Source organism: Vanellus vanellus, assembly GCF_965231255.1.
Source record: "Vanellus vanellus genome assembly, chromosome: 10".
In the NCBI taxonomy this organism is placed as follows: Eukaryota; Metazoa; Chordata; class Aves; order Charadriiformes; family Charadriidae; genus Vanellus; species Vanellus vanellus.
Genome location: NC_138915.1, coordinates 4,733,935 through 4,748,945, shown reverse-complemented (window position 1 = coordinate 4,748,945; position 15,011 = coordinate 4,733,935). Strand labels below are relative to the sequence as shown.

Here is a 15,011-nt window from a genome sequence, read left to right as displayed (position 1 = left end):
AAACAACATTTGGTTTTAATTTATAACACCTTAAAACTGGGGTGCTGCTTGCCAGTATGAGGTTTTCTTTTAGCCCTAGTGAAAATACTGTGTTGTATCCTAAACCTGCTTTTTATGTGACTGGTGTGGAACAACCCAGTGGGTTATTAATTCACAGCCAGTCACAATTTCTTCCTGGTTTCCTATCTTGTTAGTGGAAGGAGTACTGCAAGTCTTCCCCCCCTTCTCCTGGAGGAACTTACTCACTGCTGTCCCCCAGAGGCTCTAACCAACCAGTGGAGCATCCCTGCAGCAAGTTGGTAGTCCTAACTTGCCTTCTGTGTGGCCTTGTCCTCTTCTACCTAGTTGCTTGCTGGCAGGTAGGAGTACTATGGGACAAGTAATCCCAGCCCTGCTCACTGTGGTTAGAGTGCAGCTGGGGCAAGCAGGAGAAGGAGTGAAGGGGTAAGAGATGGTGGGATGCTGGACTTGGGCTTTGTAATTTAAGTGTCCCCAAATAAAAGCCTGTCAAGATCTCCCAAAGATATTTTTTCTGTGTGTAGAGTGATACAGCAATTAAAATTTTGGCACAGGAAGGTGATTGGTCCATAAGAGCTTTCATTTTTATAAGATTTTTATACAGAGGATATCTCCAAACGCTAAAAAAAGTAAACAATCTAAGCTGCTCCTGATGTATAATAAAACCTATCAACTGAAATTCTATGCTGTGCTGTAGCATCGGTGTTTTTAATGAAGCTTCTCATCCTGTTCACACTTCTCTGTTATAAATCAGGTGTTTACTGACTCTAATCAGCTGGGGAGGTAAATGAATGTCGGGACTTATTTTGTGCAGTTTTATGAGCATTGGCAGGGGGGAAACAACCAGTGAGGTTCTGCTCAGCCATGTTCTCTCTCTCCCTCTTTCTCTTTCTCCGATTTCCGTTTTTGTTGCATGCAATGTATAAAGTGAAGCATTTGCTTTGCTCAGTTATGCGTGAACTAATGTGGATAAACCAAACTATTATTGCAGTTCTGGTTCAATCAGCACTCCAGCCTTTTGTTTCAAATGTGATAACACAGTCTATTGTTGGAATGCTGATTTTGTAACATTTCAACATAAGGCAGTTAGTGATAAAAGCAGCTGTGTGGCTGTCAAATTACCCCCCTTCTAGGGCCGTAAATAAAACCAGAAGCTGTACGTGCATACTGTTTGACTTCTGGGTATATTCTAAGATTAGTAAAAGTGATGAAGTCAAACATGATGTAGCTCTCTGGTTTCAGTTGAGTTGCCCCTAAAACAAACATTGATAGATGCTGTTGGGACAGATTTATTAATTGATTATAAAATTAAGCCAATTTCCAGGGCAACACAACATTGCTGTTGCTCCACATGTCTATTTTCATTGCTATGAATAGTAATAGTTTGGTGTTTCGCATACTCTATGTAAAGGAATATTGAGCTAAATCTAAAGAGAAAGGTTTAGTTGAATATGTTAGCTTGTTGATATTTCTAACAATTTTGATGTTTTTCCCCTTGTTCTAATGATGACCTTGGTGAACTCTGACCCCCTACTCCCAGGTCCCTCAGGTTAGCCCCTTAACTCCAAAATAATAACTTTGCATGAAAATTGAATGTATATACTTTTGTGGTGTCTAAGTGTAGATATGCTGAGTCATTTTTCAGACATACCTTTTAATTTGTGTTAGAAAAGAAAAGCTCGGAGTTGGTTTTCTGACTCTTCTTCCATGTTGTTGTAGGACTGACATTGGAAGGGCGTAGTGTTGCCCTCCCCATAGTGGAAGATCGTGTGGGTCCAGATTTGCAAGGCTTTTATAAAGTGTCCCCGAGTGTTAAACTTGTTTTAGGATATTTATTCTCAGTGCAGTGGAAAACAATATATACTGGTTTTCATCTCTTTTTAAAAAGTACATTGCACTGTTCTCCCATGCCTTTGCTGTATAATTGTGTTTGCAGCTTGGGCAAGTGACAGTATTCATTTTTGTAACACCTGCTACTGTTGATTTTGGACACTCTCAAGTGACTTAAATTAGATGCTTCTTTTATACCAACAGTGTCAGTAGAAAAACTTATACAGAGTGACAGGGATGACTTACGTTCCCAGCTTACATTCCCATTTTCACAAGCTTACCATAATTTTAGCATATCAGCATGTAGCACAAGCCAGCCCTTGGGAAGATTTTTAACATCTGTGTCTAGATAGCAAATGACTTGGTATATCTATTTAATAATGATGATGTCTTTAGGTTTTGCTATGACAACTTTCAGGAAGCAAAGAACTGCCATCAAAATTCAATGAAGGAATATGCTTTAGGTTTTAGTGGCTGTCATAAGCACAGTGAGGTAGCAAATGCGCTCGCCCCTGGTGTTTGAATCCTAGCTTGACGCAGTAATGGAAAAAAAAGGAATGTGACTTTACCTTTTAATTAAACTGTGGTTACACAAGCAGTAACCACACTTTCAAAGAGGGCTACCATCATGGGTATGCTGAGAAGAACTTAATTGCTTCATGTTTTGTTCCACCCTGTGACTGTGTCCAGCCAGAATTCAATAATCAACAAGTATAGGGCAGATTTATACATCATAGCAAAACTTATTTAACAGTGGAATATAATTTGTAAGTGCTTAACAGTAACAATGAAATATCCATGTCGTTATTTTTAACAACCGTATCACGGTTAGTATTTAAAATAATTTACCAAATACATAAGAAATAGTGCATCGAGGTAAACCTGACAAGCATTTCATGTAGTTTTTATGTGTGAATTGCATGGTGATATGTTGATATACGTAAATCATTTCACTGACAGGAAAGACGCAAGTATCACAGGAGCTAAAATACGTATTAATTCGGGAGCACAGTAGGGACAACCAGCTTGCCTTTTGAAAGAGGACATTTAAATGATTTTTCTAAGGATGTTATCACATGCCATTCTCCTTAATAACCTTAAACAGGTAAATTAGCATCTTAGGGTATTTTTATCACGAAAAAATAATGCCAACAGTAAAGCAACAAACTCTAAATTTGTAAGTTCTACTGTATTTTTGCTTATAGCATTTGCAGCCCTTTTGATCCGTGTCAATCCTGCTTACTGTTTTGAAGAAGGTATAAGCCTACTTTTCAGTCCTAGAATTGTATTCACAGATAGTTGAGGCTCATACCTGATTAGTGGTGATAAGTCCTTCTGTTAATCATGCTTCCCCCCCTGCCCAAAGCAGAATTTTGCTCAAGAGTAAGTTGTCATTGACGATTTACCTGCATATTTGCCAAGCTCCCGGCCCTGTGGTGGTGAATATTGTCAGTGAAATGGTTATATAGTCCAAACCCCATTGTGTGTAGGACTAACCAGTCACAGGCCTCAGCTGTAATGTTATAGCAATAACACATTCTTTAGTAAAGCTTTAAGTTTGCTGTTAAGTGAAGTGTCAAATTAGTCTTAGTAGAGCCTAGTCACCAGAATAACTTGTATCTGAAAATACATATCGTTGTGTATTCATGTATGGTTTTATGCATGCATGTGGTTATATTGTAAATACAAAATATGCTGGTGAAATGGGTTGTTGTGTAGTGTATATGCTGTCATCTGTACTATTTCTAACTAGTAATCTTGTTTTGTACTGTGTGATGTCTGACCCTTCTAACATCGATCATTGGGCTTTGGTGAACTCTGATCCTTCCAGGTCCTCCAGGTTAGACTCTTAACTCGGTCGATTTATTTTACTGCGTTGCACTTGATGTAAGAGAAACGGATGTTTTCCTGTAATTCTGTGATTATCTTTTTAAGGACTATGGTTACCCTGCAGTATGTGTTTGATTAGCATGCCTCAGATGGTAACCTCTTATTATTTTGAATATGTACAATACTAGACCAGTATAAAAGAGCAAAGTGAACACAAAAAATCCTTGCATGATGGGATGTTTTCTGTAGCTGAAACTGCTACAGGGTATGTGTGAAATCTGGTACAAAATTGCTGTTGATTTAAAAAGAAAAATTTTGGAAGGAATTCTATACTCAGATTTGCATGCAGAAATACAGCTCATCAAATTTATCTACTGAATATAGACTATGAGTATGTCAAAAGAGATGTTAAATTACTTGAGGTTGCAGAAGAATTGAAAATCCAGCACACGGATAAATGTTATTAGACTTGTCGTACTGCAGGGGAGAATGTCATAGCACTGTCCTGCAAAGGGATCCTTTTGTTAATCCAATTATGAGATCTAACTTGTAAAATATTATTAGCTGTTGCTGCACTTGCATACAGTTTGTTTTGACACAAATTAATATCGGTAACCTTCTACTTAGATGGTGTCATAAAGGTGGAGGTCTCATCTTTCAGTTCTCCAAATACATAAGTTGCATTTAAATCCACTGCTTTGCTTTGGATTAACGTGGCTATAGCAAAGGGAAAATATTTAAAGACCAGCCCAGTTCCTCTGTTGGATTTACACAGCATAATTCTACTAAAGATAGACAAATCAGTTGGAGGGAATGTCATTCAATGTAAGGCAGTTTCTGCAACTCAGATTAGTAGTTAGGCAAGGCAGAACGATGGGTTTCCTGCTGAATAGCAGTCACTAGACAGTATATATTGGGCTCCTCGAGGTATGTTAAATTCTAACAGAAAAAAAGCAGCAATATATTACATTGTCGAGACTGGCTTTCAAAAGGAATTCAGTCTGTTAAGAGAGCACTTAAGAGATGGTGAATGTAATGCAGCTTATCAGAGGGGATATTTGTACCATCTAATTTTGGGTTTCTTGGCTCCTATAAAGGCACTGGTCTGGTCACTGGTAAGCTTGTAACGCAGGTGTGTTGCACTACCTTCTGGAAAGACCTGCTTCTCTTCATCAGCTAGATAAGGAGCCTTGGTTCCTGATTTGGGTAGTGCAAATAATCCCTCTGTTTTCTTTTTAGTTATCCTGAATTCAGCATTGAAATATAGGTAGGAAGTCAAGCCAAAATATCTCTCTTTTTTTTTTTTTTTTTTTTTAAACACTGAAGGCACAAACTTGGGGAGAATGGTTGATATGTACTGATATATGCCTATTTGTTCTGCAATGTTAAGGTCCACCAGGCCCAGAAGGTCCACGAGGGCCACCAGGCAGTGGAGGACTTAAAGGGGAAAAAGGGAACCCAGGTCAACCTGGCCCACCTGGCTTGACTGGTCAAAAGGGAGATCAAGGACCACCTGGACGCCAGGTACTACAAGAAATGGAGTTTTCCCCCTAGTTTATTTTAAATGCAATAAAAATGGAATATATTTGGGCGGAGCATGCAGTTTATCATAGTAAAATAAAAGCCAAAATGTGGTAGCTAACACCCTGTTTTGTAGCAAGTAACAGGGTCCTTTCCTTAATTATCTCCCAGTATCTGGGCAGGTTGTCCCTATTACATTCCCATGAGAGCTGGAGCTGTCAATGCACACTTCATGTTACAGCGTTCTCTGACAGCATCCAGTGCAGTAAGCAAAACGCACGGCCTCTGTCCTTCAAAGCACTAGTTCACAGACCCAAAGTGTGCTTATTTGTTCCCCAGCCACCTTTTCTATTTGTTTTTCTGAAACTGCTGAGGAGATGAGTGAATAACGTGAAGCTGTTCTGTTCAGGGGGATCCTGGTCGTCCAGGCCTGAATGGAATGAAGGGCGACCCCGGTGTTCCAGGTGTTCCAGGATTCCCAGGTATTTAACTGGGTATTCCCAGGTATTTAACTAGCATTTCAAGGGAAAATGTCCAGACACAGTAACAGCCCCTTGGGGAGAAAAGAAGCCTGATTTTGGCAATTCCTGCAGCAGAGTTTGTAAGACAGCTTGTTCTTTCACTGTGTAACTGTGTGAATTTGATGTTTCAGGTATGAAGGGTCCCACTGGACCTGCAGGACCCCCTGGCCTCACAGGCACCCAAGGACTTCCAGGCCCACCAGGTAGGAGTCCTGGGTAGCGTTATTGTCCCTTTTGCTCCCTGCCAGTAGAATTTGTTATGCAGATGTAGGACTGAGTTGGTCTTAGCCAGCAATGAAAGTAAGTAAGCAACAGCTTAAACACAATTCCAGGCTATACGTTTTAGCCCTACAAGTAATCCTGCCATATTTTATACTCTCTATCCAGTTTACACGGATTAACCCCTGCAAGAGCTGTCCTTTGGGGGTGGAGGGTGTCTCCAAGACAACTTTTACGCCTTATATAGACACTTATTCTTTGCATTGCTAGAGCTCTTGGCTTCTGACTTTGCAATAGGAATAACAGAAACTGTTTAATGATGACTTCCACCTTGGTTTATCTAATACTGAGCTGCTTTCTCTCAGGTCCACCAGGTTTACCAGGTACCATTGGACGAAGCATTGTCGTGAAAGGTGACCCTGGTCCCCCAGGTCCTCCAGGACAGCCTGGGTCGAAAGGGCCACCTGGATTGCCAGGGCCACAGGGACTGCCAGGTATGATCCTAGGTGGCTGCAGAGAAAATAAGAAGTATAGCTGACCGCAGGTTGCAACGCGAGTCACTTGGCATAGGCTGCAGAGACAAGTTACTGAGCTCAGCAAGAAGCAAAAGATAAATGTAGGGTTCTACCATACAAATCTGATGTAATGGTCTGTTGTTATCTAACATATCATGAAGAAACAATAGATGAGTCCCAGACAATTTAAAGATTTCTGTAATGAGATTTCAAGAGCTTTTGCTTCACTTACGCATTTGTCTATTCTAGGTCCAATTGGTCTTCCTGGTGACCCAGGGCGAGATGGACTACCTGGTTTTGATGGTCCAGCAGGACGTAAAGGAGAGAGAGGTCTTCCCGGTCAACCAGGTATGGTGTTTATCCTATGAGGGAGGAACCAGTGGAAAAAGAGATGCTCCCTTTTGTGAGTGCAAGCTAGTACTGGGAAGAGAGATCTCTGCCTCATGGGAATAATAATAAAATCATAATTTTAGGATTTTCTTAATGCAAAAATATTACAAGCAGCTGAACATCCTTTGGTTTGGACTATTCTTGGAACAAACATGTTGCTGGTCATTGCTGAATAATATTGTAGAGTGCTTTATCTCAAGCTTAATGGCATCCCCTTTGCAGTACAGATGATGCACAGAAGATAATGAAGATAGTAAGAAACAGAAGAAAGAGATTAGTAAAATAATTTTAATTTTGCATGGAAATCATGAAGGAAAGAATTTCACCAAAGGCAGAGATCAGGCTACCATGCAGCTATTGCTTAGAGTTACTGAATTATGATTTGAGACAAGAAATTGGACTAGGCACTGGGACAATTTTCTAAAGAAGGGGATACATATTAAGTAGCTATATATTGCAACTTGTGAGAAAAAAAAATATTAGAATTGAAACAGTTAAAACAGTACAAAAATCCATAATGCCTTTTTCCTTTTTTCTGAGTAGCTCTATGAAATCTGTTAGCGTTATTTCAGTGAAAAAATGTAAATAATGATGACTGTGGAATAAGACAGTCTACATATTTGTAGTTGTATTTCCTGATATTTTTGCTGTTCAAGAACAAATGCCTTTTCTGATATCTTTAAGTCACATGACTCATTCTTGCTCTTATTCAAGGTTGTTCTAGCCTATTGCCATTTCTTGTAACCTACTCCCAAAACTGACTGCAGCTTTTCTATTCATTTTGGTGGGCTTTGGCACAGGTATTATCATAACATGCTCTAGAGTGAGACTTGCTTCTGTTTCTGGCTCTGCCATTTATTTTGTGATCTTGAGCAGTCGTTTCAACATTATCTTATTATGCTGCATAGACAGATTAATACGTTTTGGAATTGGGAAGCTGATTTGGACTAAAACAGCATGGAATGGTGTTAATACTGTGTGTTGTGTTTCTCTTGTCTGAACAGGTTCACGAGGAATACAGGGACCTCCTGGTCCTGATGGCTTACAAGGCCCACCCGGTCCTCCTGGAACAGCTTCTGTTGCTCACGGATTCCTTATTACTCGGCACAGCCAGACCAGGGATACACCACTATGTCCACAAGGAACATCAAGAATATATGATGGATTCTCTCTTCTATATGTTCAAGGAAATGAAAGAGCACATGGCCAAGATTTGGGTGAGATATTCTGTATTCTCTGTCTTTAATGGGAAAGAGGTTGTAGCTGCTTCTTGAAATGCTCTGGTTCTCTGAAGATATGACAGTCTTAGAGATTTCTTAGATGAGAGGATGGGAGTTGCATGCTAAGATCTAGTACCTCCAGAGGGTGCACATTATAATTCAGGATGAAAGAATGTAAACCAAAACTGATAAGTTTTTCCCACATGTGACAATTGGATAACACATGCTGTGCACTCACAGGTGGAGAGGAAAAATACACAATTACTGTTCTCAAAGAATTGCTATAAAAAGCAATGAAGTGAAAACTTTGCTCACATTTTATATATCTTATTCTGTAGGTACTGCTGGGAGCTGTCTTAGACGTTTCAGCACCATGCCCTTCATGTTCTGCAACATCAACAATGTTTGTAATTTTGCGTCAAGGAATGACTATTCTTACTGGCTGTCAACTCCAGAGCCGATGCCGATGAGCATGGAGCCACTGACTGGGCAAAGCATCCAGCCATTCATTAGCCGGTGAGACAAAGCAGGCTATCGGGTCTCTAATGTCTGGATAAACAGCACATCTTATCCATGTATTTCCAACGTGCAGGTTGGATATTAGGAGATGAATCTGTCATGTTTTGCTCTGGGAAATACTAGGAAAATAGCTTGTTTTAAGTATTCGTTGTCTTAAAAAAGGTCTGTCTACATGCAGCAGTGATAATTAGAAACTGAAAGGCTGATAAGAGCTCTCCTTGACTGAGGAAGCTGTGTAGTCAGTGGTGCAAGATCGCCGTGGATGGGAAAGAGAACATGAGAGCCATTAGCTCTAGGATTAAGGCATTAGCTTGGGGAATATGAGCTTCCAGTTCTTGTTTCAGGAACTGCTTCAGTATTTTACGCAATGGTTGTTATTGGAAATACAGGCAGATCTTGCACTCCAAAATACTGCCTTATTGCAGTTAAAAAATACGTGAGAATTAGAAGTGTAGATTAATAGGACAGCCTTTCACAGGCTATTTTTCCTTCCTTTCTCTGTATAAAAATTCTTTAATAAAGCAAACTCCTATTACATTTTAATATCACGTGTTTCTCTGATACTTCCCCTGTGTCCAGATGTGTTGTATGTGAAGCTCCTGCTATGGTGATAGCTGTCCACAGTCAGACCATTCAGATTCCTTCGTGTCCTCCAGGCTGGGACTCCCTTTGGATTGGTTACTCTTTCATGATGGTAAGAATTGCCTCCTGCTCCAGGACACTGCTTGTGTCCTCAACCAGCTACTTTAGGACTTTGTTAAAAACTACAATGGTTGTCATTCAAAATCTTCATTTACCTTAATTTACTAACCATTGTAGCGAGGATTAACAGTGATGTTCCAGTACACAGAGCCCAGTGTAACTGATATTTATGGAGGTGTCTCACACCACATTATCTCAACCAAGAATGAACAGTGGCTCTTTTAGTAGTTGAATGCTGTGCTGTTTAATTTTTACCACCTACTGTAAGATCCTTGTTTGTGTGTTTCTTTCCTCCACCCATACACCAGCACACTAGTGCTGGAGCAGAGGGCTCTGGACAGGCCTTGGCATCACCTGGATCCTGTTTAGAAGAATTCCGCTCAGCTCCATTTATTGAATGCCATGGTCGTGGCACTTGTAATTACTATGCCAATTCATATAGTTTCTGGCTGGCAACTGTAGAGGTGTCAGAAATGTTCAGGTAAGAAAACCTGTTTATTGTATATTGCTTTATTCCAGAATGAAAGCTTTGGAAACAGAATTTATTCTGAAGATCAAAAGAGATTTGTTTACAGGGGTATAGGGAAATAATTTAGTTTGTTTTCCCCTCACAACCAGTTTTTCAAGTGTTTCCTTGGTAAGTCTTTAATATTATGTAAAAACTTGCTAGGGCACATTCTGTTTTGCAAGGAGTCAGATTCTTTTTATGTCCATTCTTATTCACATTTAGTAGTACCTTCTCTGAAAGTAGTCCTACTGTAGTTATTGTATTTGGAGCCTAAAAGATAGATTTTGGTGGTTTTTTTTCTTGCCAGGCCTTTCAGTAGTAGTTCACAGACATATAAGGGACAGGTATAAAGGGCAAGATAAACCTTTGAGGGCAGATGTTCATATAACCTGTTTTTAAGTAGAGTGTAAGTCTTGTGTGAAGGAGGTATCATACACTCTGTGGCAAGCATTTTTTCCAGTACTTTCCAGAAGAATTAGGATGACATTTTGGTGGCAAGGAAGCCATTGGACGTTCTGTCCTCAGCTTCCCTGCAGTCAGCATTTCAGCTGGAGTCTCTCAGCTCCTCAAACTTTTCCCCTTTTAAATTGAGTAGTAAACCAGTTTTTTCTTTGAAAAGAATCCTCTCCTTTCATAGAATAAATTACTACTGCCTTGTTTGTGTACTGATAAAACCCTCATAAATATTCCCAATGGCACCGAATTGGAAAATGTAGCTTTGTGGTACAGGGCTGGCAATGTGCACTGTGTTACCCAGCAGTAGTGGCCCCTAAGTTGGTCTTGTGTAACACCTACAACCATGATACTTGATGGGCATTAAATAGTCATCACTCTAAGTCTCAGGGTAGTTGATCAGAGGTAATTCACTAGTGAAAACTGCCTACTAACAACTACCATGCACCTTTGAGTTTTTTGTCTCTACTATTTTCTGTCTCCCACAAACACAACTTCCTCTTTTATTCTATTCTTAACAAAATTTTTAAGAATCAGACTTGCTGTGTGTACATGCATATTATACAAATGTTATATTAATCTCCTGCCTCCCCACCCTTTCAGAATACAAATAAAAAATTTGGTAAAGCCATCACTTAAATACATATCTCATTGTAGCAGTATTTTTTTATGGGTTGTTAAAAGTACCCTTCAACTGAGAAACCCAAAGGCTACAAACAAATACCCCAGAAATACTGTCTCAAATGTACAAAACTCACCTTCAACTCAGTTTGGTATTTGTTGCTACATCGTACGCTAGACTGAAGCAGTTTATTAGGCTACCTTGTGTATACTGAGACACTGGACAAAACTGAGCTTCTGTCACTTGGTGTTGAAGACATACAAAGATCACTCTTAAGGAAAACTCTCGAATACAGGACTAATTCCCCACTTAAGTGTTACCTTAAACTGTGAGTTTAAAGGAAAGTTCTGTAAACAAAGGGAAAGCTAACCTAACCTTACCTTTGTGTCTGTCAACCAGTAAACCTCAGTCAGAGACACTGAAAGCTGGAGACTTGAGGACGCGTATTAGTCGTTGTCAAGTTTGCATGAAGAAGACGTAACGTCTTGGAGAATGTTTTATAAAACAATTGAAAATTCCTAAGATGCACTGTCTTCCAGCTGCAACAATGGTGCTACTGTGCAGAAAGAAAAGAAGAAAACAAATCCAAACTGGTTTAACCATGCAAATTCAAGTGTACCTCACTCATGTGCCAAACTAAGGGTTCTTTGGTACATATTTGACAACCGGACTAAGATGAAAGAATTGACCTCTTGGAAACAGAGAAAAACACTTGAGGTTCACAAAGGATCAGAAGATGAATTTTTTTCATTTCTCTCCCTGTACCAAAACGGCACCTTTTTGATCAACCAAGAGAATAAAGAAAAACACAACGCACTGAGTATGTTTAAAATAACAAGACTGCAGTTTTGAAAAACACTCTTCATGGTGCTACTAACCCTACTGTATCCCAGGTTTTTAATATGAAATTTTAAGCTTATTTCTCTTTGTAAGTAATGAAATGTGTATATTGTGTAAACACCTTTTTAGCTGAAATTTTCAGTCATTTAGAAACAAGCCAGACTGTTATAAAAACGCTTATGTCTAAAATGAAACTTATGGCAGTATTTTATTACGAAACTTGTGGTACATAGAGAATTTACCCCTCTTACGACAACCTGTTCATTTAATATTTCATTTCCTTCCTCAGTTGCCCACCTGATATATTTGAGGAATGCACAATTATTCTGAAGTCATTTTGATCAGGGTTTTAAATGTTGCACACCATGCTACCAGTGGTTTTATTTGTGCTTAGAAATACCAATCCACTTGAAAAGAGGGTTTTTGTATCTTGTGAAAATATGTGAAATTATTAGCCATATTCTATATCATTCTTTTCTGAATAAAAGTCACATTCACATTTTAGTAATCAGTTTGGTTTAACAAAACCTGTTCCTTGGGAATATTCAGTTACCGAAGCATTTAAGATTATGCTTACTGGAAACTTCTACTCAGAAGTGGTGTCGTGCATTTTATCCAAAATAGCGTACACGCTAAGAAACCTTCTGACTAAAATAAAGCATAAGCTGGTGGAAACTGTTCTTTCCCTATTTACAAATTAATCTTTTAATCTTATGTGAATTTATACACATCCACAATGTATTTACAGTATACAGCAACTCTTGCGTATGTATAGTTCACATAAGGCCTTGAAAGATGGTGCATGCAGTCTTTCTGATGTCATTTTGTAAGAATCCTGCTGTGTATGTCTTCAAGTGTCACTACTTGTGCAATAGCTGAAAAGTGATCACTTTTTGTATGCATGACTGTGCAGCTTCTATGGTCAGTGCTGTTTCATTTACCCGTATGTATAAACAGAGCTCCCTGACAAAGCAAGACTATTTTTCAAGTGATGATACTGTAGTATTTTTGTTGTATATTGCCACCTCAACTATCAATACAACTTAACTTGTGAATTAACATACTGCTTTATACAGGTGAAGTGTATTTGTTTATTGACTACTGTTAAGTAATTTATCTGCTAAAGCCTATTAATTCTTATCTTTCAGTTATCACTGTAAACACGGAGCATCAGAAATCTCCTTGTTTTATGCACACTTGACAAAAGACATAGGACTGGTGACTGACCAGGTGGCAGTGACATACAATGAGATTGGTGCTAATTTCAAAAGCTTTCAACTAAGTATGAAACTGAAGTTCTGTAGTTTAAAATGCAAAATATTAATAGCTTTGTCTTTTTTTCAATTAGCTGCATGTTGGTAGAGAGTGGGCAATTCAGCAATGTGCATCCTTCAACTCCTTTTATTTTGGTTTGCTGATGCATGTAGAAATAAACTGAACCTGCTGCTACCTCCAAGTCAAGAACTTGTTACCAAAGCTGAAATAAAATAGTAAGTCTCTTACCTAGACAAGCCCTTACCTTACTGCTGGCTCCTCAGAAGCCTAAAATGAACATAGCAGCTTCTCCCTAGCCCCAGAAAAGCGGAAGAATGGATGCTTAGGTTAAGGAGCTCTCCCAGCCTTCCCCACCAACAGCACCTGTGTTGCGCTCACCAAGGAGAAGTGTTCATATATGGGGAAAGGGCAGAACACCTTTGTTCCAGTAGTGCACAAGCAGTGCATCTTTCTCAGATCTAGGCTTCTCTGGCAGCATGTAAAATAAAGTCCACTGAATTGAAAAGAGAGGAGATCGCATTCCAATCTAAGGTAGCTAGCACCCAGAACAGCTAGTCTCGGGGCAGCTTTAGGTCCCAAACCTGTGAGATGACCACAGAAAATGAAAATATGTAAAGTAGCTACACTTCTGACTGATACATTCTCTGTTCTGTTCCTGCAGCTCTTACCCTGACTTGGAGAACAGTCCTGAACCTTAATCAGCTTCAGGCTGACATTTATAAATGGGCTAATTTTGTTAAGAGAAAAGTAGTCTAGAGAGGAAAGAGCATCTTTTAACTGAGACCTGCAGCAGAGATTCAGGAGATGCTGGTTTAATTCCCACCACACATTCTGTACCTTAGAGCAGGTAAATCACTTGACCTGTGTTGGATCAGAGTTACTGATCTATAAAAGAAAGCGTGGTTATTATTTTATCCTACTTCTTTTGACTGCTTAGACTGTAAGCTCTTTGGGGCAGAGACATTGAGGGGGCTCAAATGTTGGTTGGGGCCTCTAGGTGCTATCCATCAGTATATAAATATTAAACTACAGGTAAAAGCTTGTGTTTGCAGATTTATTATTAAAAAATTAAAAACTGTTTTAAACGTTAGAGCCTTAAAGTAGTCTTCAACATAGCCTAAACATGATCCAGCTCAGAACACCACTTCCTCATCTACATTAAGGCTCTTTTTCCTGAAGTCTAATTTGTTTTTAATTATAGCTTTTATTCTCTTAACTAATCATGTAATGTTAGTCTATTTTAGTTAATATCTTGAGCAGGATCCTGGAAGACAATTGTATTTTAAGTTGTATGGGGACAAGTGGCACGCTTTAGCCACCGGAGGGCACCATATAGCTTTGAAAGAAAGTTCCAACCCCTGTGCTTCCACCTCCCATCAGACCAGGTTGCTCAAAGCCCCATCCAGCCTGGCCTTGAACACCTCCAGGGATGGGGCAGACACTTCCCCTTCTCCTAAGCTGTTAAAATCATTGCTGCATGCAGGCACTTCCAGGAACTCCACTCGCGTGGAGCATAAAGCAGTCAGCAACATTTCTATACAACAACTGAGACTACTACGTGCAAATGGGGTGCTTTAGAAGCTCCTAAGCGTGCTGCATTTCGTCCTCTGGTGTAAAGGTCAGGCCCCTCTGGAGTGAGGATTTCTCACATCAAAGGGTGGAAGAAGTACCTACTTTTTCAAATTCTAAAACTGCTTTTAAAAGTGATGTATTGATTTGGCAAGCAACAAATGCTTGAGTTCTAAAATTTGCTCTTCTGCAATTATTTTCTATATACTTTGATATCTATTCTAAGTATTGTGTAGCCAGTATGCTGCTTGGACTGCACAGAAGTGTCATCCTAGAACACCACAGAGGGAAGGCCATTTTGCCAGATTTAGGACTATACTGGTGTGAGCAGCATTGTATGTTTTTAACAGGTCCTTCCAGAAAAGTTACGATCCGGCACTGTGGCTGGACGCAGAATGCTTCTGCTGAAAATTGCGCAGGAGCCCTGAAGCAAGACCGTATTGCTAACGGAAGGCAGGA

At 39.5% G+C, this 15,011-nt stretch overlaps 1 protein-coding gene across 1 annotated transcript in view; it reads left to right on the top strand.

Moving 5' to 3' along the window:
* COL4A5 (collagen type IV alpha 5 chain) overlaps positions 1-11,540 on the top strand; it is a gene marked incomplete at its 5' end in the record, with an annotated part of 85,196 nt that extends 73,656 nt beyond the window's left edge. The window contains 10 exons of the mRNA XM_082488274.1: positions 5,069-5,202; positions 5,609-5,681; positions 5,852-5,923; positions 6,305-6,433; positions 6,704-6,802; positions 7,849-8,061; positions 8,403-8,580; positions 9,163-9,277; positions 9,594-9,766; positions 11,268-11,540. Coding sequence (XP_082344400.1) covers positions 5,069-5,202; positions 5,609-5,681; positions 5,852-5,923; positions 6,305-6,433; positions 6,704-6,802; positions 7,849-8,061; positions 8,403-8,580; positions 9,163-9,277; positions 9,594-9,766; positions 11,268-11,349 — 1,268 coding nt within the window. The 3' untranslated portion in view covers positions 11,350-11,540. The remainder of the gene's footprint in view (positions 1-5,068; positions 5,203-5,608; positions 5,682-5,851; positions 5,924-6,304; positions 6,434-6,703; positions 6,803-7,848; positions 8,062-8,402; positions 8,581-9,162; positions 9,278-9,593; positions 9,767-11,267) is intronic.
* Positions 11,541-15,011: the final 3,471 nt, after the last annotated feature.